This window comes from Cibotium barometz, chromosome 34 (genome assembly GCF_041138505.1).
Source record: "Cibotium barometz isolate CiBa-2024 chromosome 34, ASM4113850v1, whole genome shotgun sequence".
NCBI classification, from domain to species: domain Eukaryota; kingdom Viridiplantae; phylum Streptophyta; class Polypodiopsida; order Cyatheales; family Cibotiaceae; genus Cibotium; species Cibotium barometz.
The window spans coordinates 35,879,714-35,893,595 of record NC_141079.1 but is presented as its reverse complement, the minus strand read 5'-3'; the positions used below and the strand labels follow the sequence as shown (position 1 = coordinate 35,893,595).

Below are 13,882 nucleotides of genomic sequence, written 5' to 3'. Positions count from 1 at the left end.
CTAGAGTGGGAGGAGTCAATGCCGATGGCAGGAAAAGCACCACTCTATGGGAGAATGTACCTATTTCCACAAAGCTCACAAATGTGATGTAAACATTATCAAGCGTACTAAGCTTTGTAAGGACCATGTTATTATCGCTTTTGATATGAGAGGAAAGGCGAATAATTTTCCTAAAAAGCTAAAGGCATTCATCCGCCGTGGATCTTAGAGGAGCTTACATATCGACACAACTTAAACATAAATAAAGAAGCTGAGCTAGAAAAGGTCACACAAGCATGGAAAGGAGGAAAATGGGTTTGCTTTATGAGGGGCAAACTCTCATCTTGAAATTCAGAAAGCCAAAACTCTTGGACACCCAACCTCAAACATCAAAGGAATACACGTAAGCTTGGCTCCAAACATTTATGAATTTTCTTTTCCACCTTATAATTGTTTAGCTTTATAACTTTAGATGGTGTATGCTTTATATAAGGTCCCATAGGTCATATTCGGCCTTTGTAGATGTCAATGAACCTCTCTCACTCTCTTTGACATACCTTTTTCTTTGATTGAAATAAAACCCATTTCATGGTAGGCTTATCCCAATCACATCACTTGTTCTGGAAGTGGATGAGTCCTTCTCTTCCCCCCTCTGCCCCTTACTTCCTCTTCTCCCAAAAAATAGTTGTTCTCAATAATGATGTGCTAAATACATAGCTACACAAGGAAGGTACCTAGGCTAAGGCTAAGTTTTTTAAGGGGGTATATTCTTCCCCATGATGCCGACCACCTTTTGAGGAGCCGGATGGGTGGGGTGTCTGCCTCCATCACAACTAAAATTTAGAGTTACAATTGGGTGTGGCCAACATTCTCTGGGGTCACAAATTCAATTTGTAGATTTGGCACTGTGGGTGACTTGGAGACGGCCTCACATGTTTAATGTGGTGCCCATGGGGCATGTATTGACAAGTGGACAATTGTGTATAGTAGTCGAGTCCACAAGGTGTGTCGTGTGAACCCAACCCAATTGATCAAGAGGATGTTTCCAATGAGTGCTAAAAATCTAGGGATGTTTGTATGTATGATGACGTGGTGGAAAAAATATCCCACAAGTGCACATGGTAGGGTACAAGTCTATCTTTGAGTGAGAGATTGCGTGAGCGATGCTATGAAGTTACATAGTTTACTCTGGGTTATTAGGTCCTAGATAGTGACTCTTAAGATTGTTCGGTTTCTTATTTTTGAGTATCCAAGCAACATGAAGTTGAGAGCCTTAGAGAGCCATTGAGTGAGTTCAAGTCTAGAAGGCGTGTCGTGTGAACCCAACCCAATCCATCAAGAGGATGTTTCCAATGAGGGCTAAAAATCTAGGGGTGTTTGTATGTATGATGTCAACGTGGTGGAAAAAATATCCCTCGTTTGCGACCTAAGGCTAAAGTTGGCACACGTGTGTTCTCAGAAACGCCGGCGCTTCTTTTCTCACTCAACTGCATTTCATTGCTTCTGCGCCGCTGCGCAGCTACATAGTAAGCTTGGAACAGACACAAGCGGGCGCGCGCGCGCGCGCACACACACTCAAAACACAAGGATAGGCAAGTATGAGGCTGCCCAGCTCTTGATATGTACAGGTAATGCTTTCTGTTTATGTAGGGTTTTGTATGAAGGCTTACAAATCAAGGAGGGTTTTGTCGACGCATGTTGGTCGACTGGTTAACACAGGGTGCTGGTTGACTAGGGTTTTTAGCCAGCTGGTTTTTTAGGATTTTCTTGTTAAGCATGCTGGTTAACAGGGTGACCCGCTAGGCATGCTGGGTAACCAGGGTTAGCCATGCCAACCGTTTACAGTTCTCCGTTGGTTACCCATGCTTCTCTACCAGGCATGCTGGTTAGCCAGGGTTCTCCTGGCAGACTAACCAGGGTTAGTGATCCCAGCTATTCAGAGTTCTCTTCTGGTTAAACAGGGTCCTCTACTAGCTTGCTGGGTAACTAGGGTTTTGCTTTTAGGCATGTTTGTTAATCAGGATTAGTTGCGCCCAGCTACTTACAGTCTAGGGTTTCTAGTCAGTCATACGTACTAACTAGGGTTTTTAGTTATTTGTCCAATATACTGATTAACTAGCATGGATTCCATACTATACACATGCAAGCTTCTGAATGCTGACAAGGAGGGCTTAGTTTTCATTTTGATGGTTTTCAGCCCTTTCCATAGAACGAGAACTTCACGAATCTTCCCTACTGCAAAGCGTGACCTTTGACATCAATGGCTACTACGGAGAGGAGGTAATAGTTGTCCTGCATTCATTCTTTTTAAGCATGCAGTAGGCTAGCATAGGAAAGGGTGCTAACTGCTTGGGAGAGGGTGATACTTGGTGTTTCCCATGGCTTGGGAACACCATGAAGAAACTCTGCCCATTTCATCATGATCTGAGTGTTAGTAGAAGGCTACCAGCCAGCTAGATTATCCAGTTAGACCCTGATCCATAAGGGCTATGTGTTGCGTGCCATGTCAGATGAACCTGACTTATGTGTTACTGCATGGTGTTGCCCTATGCAGAATGGGCTCCGGTCGGAGAGGGATGACTGTGCTTGGAAGAATTCCTGCTGCTCCGAAACCTATCAATCTGCCAAGCCAGAGGTAAATATTCTAATGCCGGATTCAATAATTTTGAGCATAAGAGGATATGCGTCTTTTTAGTGTTAACTTTCATGTTGCACAATTTTTACAGGTTGGAGAATCAGGGGCTAGTTCCAGATGTAGAGATTGTACCACGGTATGTGTTACAGAAGTGGACTTTCAATTCTCTACATGATTTGTGGATTGGCATGCCAGGGCCCTGGAGAAATGTGCAAGCTGTCTACTCTCTCTCTCTCTCTCTCTCTCTCTCTCTCTTCATTCTTTTCTATTTCTCATTGAACATGCTGGTAGGCCTCACAGACCTCTATGGGTGCTTGTAATGTTAATAATTAATTTTAACAGTTGACTATTTGGTGGTTCAGAGGTTGAAGCTTTATTGCCTTGGATTGCAGGGGAACATTTAGTTGGGGGAGTGCAGGACGGTCTCCTGCTGCTGGTTGCAATAAATCTGAAAAAATGGGTTCAGCATCTTCACCTCCAGTGAGCAGTGGGGCATGGGAGGACAATGGTGCAAAGACACAGAGTAAATTTGTTTCAAGTAATGAGGTAGGAAGCTTGGCTGAAAGGTCTACCCGACGACCCACATCTGCTGAAAGCAGTGCTTCACCTCCTTCCTCTGCTGGAGGCAATAAATCAGCAGGTACAAGCAATGCATCTTCGGTGAGCACTGGGGCTTGGAAAAGTGGTGCAAAGGTACAAACTAGATATACTTTAGGTAGTGATGCAGGCAGTTTGGCTGAGAATTCGACTCGATCCTCATCTGCTGGAAGTGGTACAAGTCTGTCCTCTGCTCCAGTGAATGCTAGCCAGGCTTGGGATAGTGCTGCAAAGGTATAAGTTGGATTGGTCGTATGGTATTGTGAATGTGGCAATTTGAAAAGTTTTTTGACCCATGTTATATACACCCATATGTTTGAGTCCTTTGCATTCTCATGTGTAGTCATTGTCTGGGGAATGCAGTTGGAGGAGCAGGGGCAATCTAGCAATCCTGCATGCTCTCAGACACAAGGATCTGAGAAGGTTTCAAATCTTCGGCCTGAACAAAGTGAGTAGTGTTTTGGTGTAGTATGAACTTACCTCTCATGCGTTTGGCGTTATGATTATACTATTTTTTGTTCTGTACTTGTGGAATGAACCCTTAGTTGTGCAAGTCGATTTGTCTGTTTTGTCCTGCAGGTGGTGATGGTGGCTATAGCAGAGCTGGTCCGGAGTCCCAAGGCTTTGGTTACTTTGGAGATGTTTACAGTAACTATCCTCCTTTTTGCAGGTCAGGAGTGCCTCTTACAGGTTGTCAAGGGATGGCTTTTGGACCTGGAATGTATCCGGATTCATCTCAGCACGATGGATTTTACAGCTCTCCGGATGTGCCTTATTACAGCAGTATGAAGGATAGAGATATTGTTGTCATCACCATGGTTGGAAATCCTGGATTTTATGGAAGCTATCTTCCTCACCCTGGATTTCCAGAACATTATGGTGGGCCTGGAGTGTATGGAAACTTTCCGCTGCAATTTGGACATTTTGAACACTTTGTTGTACCTGGGCATGGCATGCTAGCTGGTGGGCCTCAAGCACCTGCTGACATGAGCTCTGCATTCTTGGGTGAACAAGCTGAGTTTGTATGCTATGAGCAAGGAGGTTACAAGGATAGTTGGGTGCGTGGAAGTTCTAGGGATAAAGATTTTGTTGGTGGTTTGCAGAGAGATGTCCATGAGGTTCAAATGCCCACTTTGGTTCCGGCCTTAAAAACCAGGTCTAATGCACAAAAGCACAGGATGTCGAAAAAAACAGGGAGACAAAGGTCTGCATATCGTAATGGGAGAGTGGTTTCTAAAGAGGCATCGTCTGCTGTGTCTGTACCTGAGAGGCGAATCACATTGCTGACAAAAGCGTCTCAGCATGAGGTGATAATTAATAGCTTCCAAGTCGAGAGTCAAAATGGTGGGGGTGGGTGTGCAGCGGGTCCATTTGATTCGCCTTCTTCTGTTCAAATCAGTAAGGAAGACCCTGAAGGTGAACATGAAAGCAAGCCCGTAACTGCACCAATAGAGTCCTTAAATGCTGGTAAGGTTGTTGAAGATGTTGATATCAAGAGAAGTGATGCTGCAGGTGTTTCCAAAAGCCTGAAGTCAGCAAGGGAAACCATTTTGCCTCAAGAAACAGGTATGGAGGCTAAGAGGGAAGTCTCAATCCCGGCCATTAGTTGCGATGAGGAAGACTTGCCAAGCAAAGTAGTGACAGAATCTATTGAAGCATCGTCAACGCTGGTGTTCCAGGCACATGGGAAGACTGCAGTACATCAGAGCACACCGTCTGCATCGCATTCTTGTCCCGGAGCCATCATGAAAGTGCCTGTTGTATCTGATAAAAAACTCAATGGTGTCATCAGACCTAAAGGCAAGGTTAGACATGTCATCTCTGATGCCGAGACTCATGATACAAATGCCAGGAAGGGTCAGGAAGATGCTCCACTAACTAGTCTGACTGAGTCTGCTGCTGCAAACGATCAAGTGATCAATGTAGAAACCTTGAACAGCACAGCAGCTGAGAGTTCACCCTGTAAAAACAATCAGGAAGTGAAGCCAAGGCCTCTGAACCAGAAAAGCAGTAGGAAATGGAGGCTCAAATGGTCTGCTGCGAAGGATAAGCTGGGTCGTAAAGTGTTTGTGCCAAAGATTCAGAAGGCTCTAAAGGATATCAACACTTCTCAAAACTCTCCCAGTGAGTGTTCTTGTGAAGCTTTGTCTGTTCCGACAGCAAGTTGTAACATAAGGAATGTATTGAGCAAAACGGGTGTTGATTCGTCAATGTTGCTCACTCTCACTGCAGCCAGCACGACGACCAAGTCCCAAGGCAGTACATCGTCTTCCTTGTCTACTTTAGGAGCCATCTCAGCTGGTAATTTTTCTGCATTTTCCACTGAGAAATTATGTGGTTCCTCCGTCCCTGTAGATTGCACTGCATCTGATGGCAATTCTCAGAGTGGTGGTCATGACATCGTGGCAGCAGTTGATTCTGTTAAAAGTCAGGAAAGCTCAAAGAAGACAGAAATTGAAGACGTGTCTTGCACGAAAGACCATAAACAAAAGACAAAAGGTGCTTACTATAGTTGTGTCAAACAATGGAGGCCAAAACTGCCTGCTGCCATAGACGCCAAGTCAGCATCGAGAGCTTCTGTGCCCCAAGTCAGCAAGGTCCACGTGACTCCTAAAGTCTCGGGGCTCCAAGTCAGCAAGGCCCACGTTGCTCTTAGTTCATCAACAACTTTTACGGACTTTAAAAATATCTCAGAGGTAAAGTACACCCAGTCCTTTGAATCATATGTTTATAAAAGAAATGCATTTTTAGTGCAAAGCATGGCTTTGATTGAGACTTCTTTTCTGATACATTTTGCAAGTACTAATTACCTTCTTTATACTCAATAATATGTTTAAATATACCTCTGTAGTTCTATGGCTTTCTGTACTTTCGGGCTGGCGGCCCTTCATTGCATGTAGGATAAACCAAGAGGATCCAGCAAACCAGAGATCCACCTTCAATGTTGCGAGAGGTGTCCCAATGAAGAGAGTGGCCTAGGATCAGCTGCAACCATTCTTGGATGCCATCTTGAAAGCCCAAGATCGTTTATTTCACCGAATCAACACAGAAGTAGGGAGTGTTATTTGCCTAAAGGACATCTCTAGTCTGGCTTTATTATTGAGATTAGACTTGTAATTATTGGGCTCCATGTGAAGGGTTTTATCAGTGCTTTTATTGTAATAATGATTTCAAGCCTAGAGGATTAACAGGACTCCCAGGAGACGAGGACCCAGATCATGCCATGGCCTGGATCTAGTGGGAGACTTGGATTTGGATAGTGTACTCTGGAAGTATGGGAAGCCAGGGTTTTGGCGATGTGCACGGTTGATGTAGCTCTAGCATCAAGCTCAGGTGTGCTCTGGATAGAGTTGTGATTCTGGGGTGAGCTTGCCTGCAATCTCATTCGATTGGTCTTTACTTGTGTAATTGTTGCAAGATGGTGTTTGAAGGCTTTTTATGATTCGAGGCTGAGCTTTGTACAAAGGGCCTGTTTTGCATGGCTTTGATTAGAGATAGGTGTTTTGCAATAAAAGCTTTAACCTCATACATTTAGGTGGGTTGGCCAAATGATTTATCTGAGAATCCTTCAATGATTTATCTTAGAATCTTGGAAGGATTCGTGGGTAATGAGAATTGAAAGAGTTCATTATTTATTTGAAGGTCCTTATTAGCTTACTCACCTAATCGAATAGGGCAGTTAATATAGAACTTGAAGTGCTACCTATGGTAAGGATTCTCCTCGTCTTTCGTGTCAGGGGACTGAGAGAGAGAGAGAGAGAGAGAGAGAGAGAGAGAGAGAGAAGCGTATAACTCTGCTATATACACGAGAAATTCCGGAATACAAGATGAAAAGTGGGGGGGCAAGTGGCCATTTTATATGGCCCCAGGCAACTGGTCGGCCTGCTGAAAAACAGCCGACAGGCAGCTAAAATGCCCATGACCAACTCTGCCCTCCAATCGGCCAGCATCTCCTAGTCGGCTAGCAGCAGACCATGTCGGCCAGCACACGGGGGAAAGTTGGGGGCAGCAGAGCAATCGTACAGCCCTCCACACCAAGGAAAAAATAGGGAGGGGAAAAATGAGAGAACACCTAAATAAGGTGGGCACACTCACAACAGAGGCCCTGGTGTAAATATACCGATAGGAGATGACTTCCAACACCCCCTCTCAGCTCCTGGATGTGGAACCAACCCCAGGGAACTGGAGTGCTGCTGGAGCATAGCTTGAGGTAGAGACTTCGTGAAGAGGTCCGCCGTATTGTCCTCCGTCGAACAATAAAGAAGCAACATGTCACCAGCCAAGATCTTCTCACGAACAAAGTGCTATTGTATCTATATGTGCTTGGTCCGGGCATGGAAGACCGGGTTCCGAGCAATAGCGATACAGCTGTGGTTATCGCACTGGATGGCTGAGGGCAACCCAATCTCGCCAAGCAACCTCCGTAGCCACACAACCTCGCAAGCAGTACCACAAGCAGCTTGGTACTCTGCCTATGTCGATAACAAGGCAATAGCTGGCTACCTCTTGCTGCTCCATGAAACCGCTTCTGAGCCGAGGGAAAAACTGTATCTCGTTGTTGATATCCTCATGTCTGGATCTCCTTCGTACCCTGTAGATACCGCAAGATCTGCAATCCTACGTCCCAATGAGACTTAAACAGCGTCTGCATGAATGAGCTCAACAGTCCCACAGAAAAGCTCAAGTCCAATCTGGTGTTCAACAACCAGATCAATGAACCAACCAGCTTCCGGTACAGAGAGGCATCAACTAGCTCACAAGGATCATTCACTGTCAGCTTCGTGTTTGGATCCATCGGCGACGTAATAGGCTTGCAGTTCTCCATCCCAAAGGCCTCAAGCAACTCATGAACATACCGCTGTTGAGAAACACGAAGCATAGTTGAAACCGATCCCGTCAAGTGGGAAGACTCCGTTGGACACCCACACTGTCCATTCTTGTACCCTCTGCGTGCATGTGACCTATCTCTTGGCCAAACCAAAAACATGTTTCCTCGAGAAACCTACGACCTGTTTCCACATGAACCCTTAGGCTTGTTTCCCCTCGAAACCTTTGTCGTGTTTCCATACAGAACCATACATAGCACCATTCAAAGACAATGCCAACAACGGAATACATCCAGTGACCTGTTTCCTCATGAAACATAGATATGCCCACAACTGCAGGTCCCTTTGTTCTTTTCAAGCAGGAAGAAAGCAATCTGCTCTATGAACATGCACCCATGCGAGCTTGCATCACTTCCATGCCAAGAAACACATCCAAGTGACCTGTACTTGCAGCCAACCGAAACATCCCATAAACAGTCTCAGAACAGTCCTGGCTGTGCGCCTTCTTCAGCCCGCTCCCTTCCAAGGGAGAGAGAGAGAGAGAGGGAGAGAGAGAGAGAGACAGAGAGAGACCTGTTCAGCCCTCCGCCTCTTTCCTGCAATAGCCTGCAGTCCTGGCCGCCTTCTATGGGAGAGAAAGGAGGAGATAAAACAGTCCTGCGCCTCCTGTGTTCAGCCCAGCACTTCCCCTCCTGAAACGGCCTGCAGTTTGCTGTCTTTAATGGGAGAGAGGGAGGGAGATAAAACAGTCCTGCGCCTACAGTCCAGCTCTGCCCCTCCCCTCCTGCAACGGTCCTGTAGATGCAGCCGACCCTGCTTTTCACCAAGAAAGAAACCTGTAGCTGCAGCCACCAGCCCCTCAAAAGGCGTGTGAGCCCCTCCAGCATGCAGCCTGACTTGTAGCAAGAAAGGGAGAGCCCCCACGTGCTGTTCAGCCCCTTTGCACCACCTGCAAACAGCCCGCCAGCTTGCTGTTCAACCCTACTCTTCTGTTTAGCCCACGTGTAGTCCAGCCACATGCAGTCCAGGCCGACAGTCGTCAGAGAGAGAAACAGTTAGAAGTTCCTGTTCAGCCGGCCCCTCCATGAACAGGCCCCTCCAAAAGAGAAAAGCACGTGCGTTAAGCTGCAGCCCGACTCCCCCCCAATAATAGCATAACCCTCCAAAAAAAGGCCATGATTCACCAAAAAGAGTGGTCTTTTATTTTTAGGGGCTTTTAAACCTTTGTCCCCTCTAACCTTTGTCCCCCTGGGCTATGAGAAGGTACTTTAATCATTTGGCCCCCAAACTGGTGCCATTCACACTGTCCACCATGTCCCCGTGCACACTTGCAAGTTGCAAACTGTCAAGAGAAAAACGAAGGGTCATGACAGTAGGTGTGAGTGGAAACTACAAGGGTGGTGTAGGTTGCATTGGCCAATAAGAGCGAGGGGCAGAGAATAGGAGCAGTAAATGTTACATCTCAGCAGACCAACTTCCAAGACCAGCTAAAGCTGTGAAAGAGCTACGAGAGGCAGGTTGATTACAGCATACTTTGGATCGACTATGAAAGGAGTAAGCGGGCTGTGAAATTGAGGGTGCCCAAATTATTGATTTCCAGGCAGCCAAATAGCCCCCAAAATTGGGACAGGCTTGGGTCGGGGCTGGGGGCAGGGATCTCCAAGATGTGCAGCTACCTCCTTGTCTTTGTTTCAGTGCAGTACTGAAATGTATCCTATTGTGAGAAGATGCTGGTTATTTTTTGGTCTATAACTTTCTCTTGTATGCATGCTTTGCCTAAAATCACACTGAGAGTTTTAACACTTACTATGGTCTGTTGTGATGAAGGTATCCCATGATGATCATCTAAAAAAGAAGTTAAAGCAAAAGGGAAATCCTTATAGAGATGGTCCTTCATTTGCCATGGATAAACCACATACAGGTGGAAGTATGTCCTTGACACCTGTTACTGGAGCTGAATTGAACACGATGACAGCAAGAAGAGAAAAGGCCAAGGAACTGCAAAGTAATGAGACTTTGTCTTCCAGGAACAAGATGGTTGAAAACAAGGGGCACAACTTGAGGCCCATTAGAAAACAGAAACTGCAGCAACAGCAGTTTGTGGCAAGCAAGCATGAACAACAGAAACAGATGCACAGAGGAGACATGCCTATAACAGAGAGGCAGACATCTCCTATCCATGGCTTTGAGATTCGTCAAACCTCAAGACCTGTGGATGCCAAATTGGGAATAGAATGCAAGATGAGCGAGGGTGTCAAACCTAGCCTTTCTTATTCTTGCTCAAGTCCAGACTCCCAGATAGTTCCTGCATTGCAGTTTGAAGAGGGATCTAAAGAGAATGAAAATGCTTCACATGTTGGCCATTCTCTTTCAGCCTCTCAGTTTTGCAAACCCCAGGGCCTAAACAAAAATACAAACCAGTCGTATAAAGCTGCATCTGTGCTGCTGCAAGAGTCCTCAGCAAGGAATTATCAACGACAGAAACTTCTGTATATAAGAGAGAGACCAGAGAGACAAGCAGCTCCTTGTCATAGCCTTGAGAAAGACAAGCCTGCTCGACCACTTGCTACATCATCAGATACCAATTTTAGGACAGCGTGTACGAAACAAGGTCACTTCTATGCTTCATGGAGCCAGAACAACATAAGGGAAAGACGCTTCCCTGTGGCTACTTCTAGGTATCAAATAACTGGAAAGAGAGGTTGCCATCTCCAAGAGAGATTCCAAGGGCATGACCATGCTCTGTCAGCCCCTCAGTTACGCAAGTTTGAGAATCATGAAAGCAATCCAATCAACAGGCTGCAACAGAAGCAACTCCATGTGAAGGATGTGTCTTTGCACGAGGAGCAGCCAGCTCCTTCTCATAGCTCTGCATCAGAGCAATGTGAAGGATCATGCTCGTTTTCAGATGCCAAGTCTGTGATAGAGAACAAGGCGTGTAGAAATTCACTACAAGGTGCATTGCATGCCTCATGGAGACAAAAGAAATCAAGGGAGGGCCTGGTTCTCAAAGAAGCCTCTGTCATCAACCTGAAGGGAAGCGAAAAGAACCAATCAACACCTACGGCACAGATGAAAAAGGCATCTGGAGAGTGCCCAGTTGTAGCATCCTCTAGCAGTGTTCCATCATCCCCTCAGTTTGGAAATGGGCAACAGGTCAGAAACATGATAAAACAGTCCTATAAAGCTGTGCTTGAGATGCAGCAGTCTGCAGTAACCACTTATCAAGGGCAGAGACAGCAAGAGACAGGAAAAGCCTCTCCATTAGAGGACCAGGCAGGTCTTGGTCCTAGTCAACAGCCCACAGGACCGCCCTCATCTTTGTCCAGGTCGGAGGGTAACACGCAGTCTGCAGAAACCACTTATCAAGGACAGAGACAGAAACAGGCAAGGAAAGAATCTCCATTAGAGGGCCAGGCAGGTCTTGGTCCTAGTCAACAGCCCACAGGATCACTCTCATCTTTCTCCAGGTCAGAGGATAACACGCAGTCTGCCGTAACCACTTACCAAGGACAGAGACAGCAACAGACAAGGAAAGCATCTCCATTAGAGTGCCAGGCAGGTGTTGCTCCTAGTCAACAGCACTTAGGATCACTCTCACCTTTGCCTAAGTCTGAGGATAACACATCAAGCAAGATGGTGAAACCTGGTCGGTATTATACATCGTGGAGACCAAAAGTTGTGCGTAAAAACCTTACCCCAAAAGAGGCTTTTATCAAAGAAGTGAACGAGAATGATCCTTCACACTTAGCACATATGGTAGGCTTATCTAAGAAGCACACACATCTACCACCTTCAAGCCAAGCTGCTGCAACGAGTGATTTGTACATATGGAAAAATAATGGGAGGCATTCAGTTAGAGCTTCATATGGGCTGCCTTTGCGGCAGAAAGACCACCCTCAGCCACAGAAGGGGTTCTCCTTGTCCCTTGGACAGCATGTTAAGCCTCATGTTGAGGGTGTTTCGCATCAGGATAGGGTAAACAAGGAAGTTCTGGACCAGGATCCCCTGAGGGAGACTGGAAGTCTGGGTTCTATAAAGGAGAAAAAGCATGGGTCTCCATGGAAGCAAGCTCAACCGATGTCAGCTTTGGAAACAACAGGTCCTACGACGAAAAGTTCCAAGCAACAAGTGTATGTGGCAAAGCAGGTTGAGCCCACTTGTATTCTGCAAAGCACATGTAGCAACCGTAGACCTTTCTCAACCAAGTCAAACATCACACATGACGACAATGAGAAAGCCAACCATCACTACCTGCCTGTGTCACAGACAGTTAAGCCAATAGAGCAAGGCAGACCTAGAGGTGACCTCTGCATCAAAGAGACGGACCGTGTGGAAAATCAATGTGCAAGCAGGTGTGACAAAAAGCCATCAAGACGAGGTCGGTTTTATGGTAGCTGGAGGGCTGCTGATTCGGACAGAAGGGGTTGGGTTGCTAAAAAGGAAACCAGCTATTGATAGGGCTGTGGACTGGGCAAGCACCTAGGTTTAAACCAAGCAGATTTCAGATAAGCTACTATCATTGTTGGTCTAGATGATATAAGGTTAAAAGCTGAAGTGTATGATGGCTCAACATAGGACAAGGAGGTTTCATGAAGCTTAGTTCAATGTAAACCCATATTCTTAGGGCTTTGAACCTTTTTACCTTGCAGCCTTAACTGTGCACACACTTCATCTTGCATATTTGTACAGATTTCTGGTATCACATTGATTTTTGACTCTTAGCAGCACTGATGTTCGGTCCTGGGAGTGCATCCTGGTGCGTTTTCATTTGTTTGGGGGATTTTTTTTCTGCCTCGTGGATTTGTCTTAGAATTATTTGCAACAGGGCAACCTCCCTTAAGAAGCTAGGGAAGAACTTTAGAATCTAGTTTGCTACATGTTGACTCTGAATGGATCTCTCATCCATAGCATTTTGGTTTTTGTTAACATGCATAATGACAAGTGGAAAGCAGACATGCAAATTTCAGATTGTGAAGTTTTCGTTTGAGTTGTGGCCAGTTGATATTGTGCTAATTCTTTCTATCTTGAGCGGTGCATTTGCCCTATCAACTACTTATTTACTAGACTAATTCTTTCTATTTGCTACTTCCCTTAGTGCTAGGCTTCATTATGGCTGAGTTTGCCTTGCATTTTCGGAGGTTCGACAGAAACTCAGTACGAAGGCCTTTGTGTGAATATATGCTCTTATGTGTGTGTGTGTGTGTGTGAAAAGTGCGTGTGTGAGAGCATATCTTGATACAGAGTTCTACACCCACTATTGGGCACCATGACGTTAGTGGGGATGTCGTAGTATCTAGTCCATACTATGCATAAAGTTGTTGATAGCTATTGTGGGTTGACTACCATGAGTATATAACATGCACCTTCCTAAAAGGTGAATTTGGGCATGTTCCTGATTCATCTAGGTATATAATTCAGTCGTATTAGTGGACATGTAGATTTCACATTGTGAAGTTTTCGTCCGAGTTGCTAGGCTTCATTATGGCTGCATCTGCCCTGTATCTCCGGAGGTTTGACAGAAACTCAGTAAGAAGGGCTTTGTGTGAATATATGCTCTTATGTGTGTGTGTGCGTGTGAGCATATCTTGATATAGAGTTCTACACCCATTGTTGGGCACTGATGATGTTAGTGGGGATGTCGTAGTATCTAGTCCATGCTATGCATAATGTTGTTGATAGTTAAATAGTCTTATGGGTTGACTAACATGAGCATATAAGATGCACGTTCCTAAAAGGTGAATTTGGGCATGTTCTTGGATTCATCTAGGTATATATATAATGACGAGTGGTGTTGCTTGAGATGTCATCTGATGCATTCGTGTTGTTGCTTGTGCACGGCTTC

The 13,882-nt window shown here is 45.6% G+C and overlaps 1 protein-coding gene across 4 annotated transcripts; it reads left to right on the top strand.

Moving 5' to 3' along the window:
* The first annotated feature begins 1,357 nt into the window (after window positions 1-1,357).
* Window positions 1,358-12,765, top strand: LOC147618972 (uncharacterized). Of its 4 annotated transcripts, none has more exons than XM_086774180.1 (9): window positions 1,358-1,607; window positions 2,177-2,259; window positions 2,534-2,614; window positions 2,706-2,750; window positions 3,007-3,445; window positions 3,575-3,659; window positions 3,791-5,335; window positions 5,444-5,907; window positions 9,865-12,765. In XM_086774180.1, exons 2-9 carry the CDS (start codon window positions 2,240-2,242, stop codon window positions 12,493-12,495), a joined length of 5,310 nt encoding a protein of 1,769 aa, XP_086630306.1. In that variant the 5' UTR covers window positions 1,358-1,607; window positions 2,177-2,239; the 3' UTR covers window positions 12,496-12,765. The 4 variants fall into 4 exon arrangements, with proteins under 4 accessions (XP_086630306.1, XP_086630303.1, XP_086630305.1 ...); XM_086774179.1 differs by having other exon boundaries at window positions 1,361-1,607; window positions 3,007-3,254; window positions 3,342-3,445; window positions 3,791-5,907; XM_086774178.1 differs by having other exon boundaries at window positions 1,361-1,607; window positions 3,007-3,254; window positions 3,330-3,445; window positions 3,791-5,907.
* The last annotated feature ends 1,117 nt before the right edge of the window (window positions 12,766-13,882 follow it).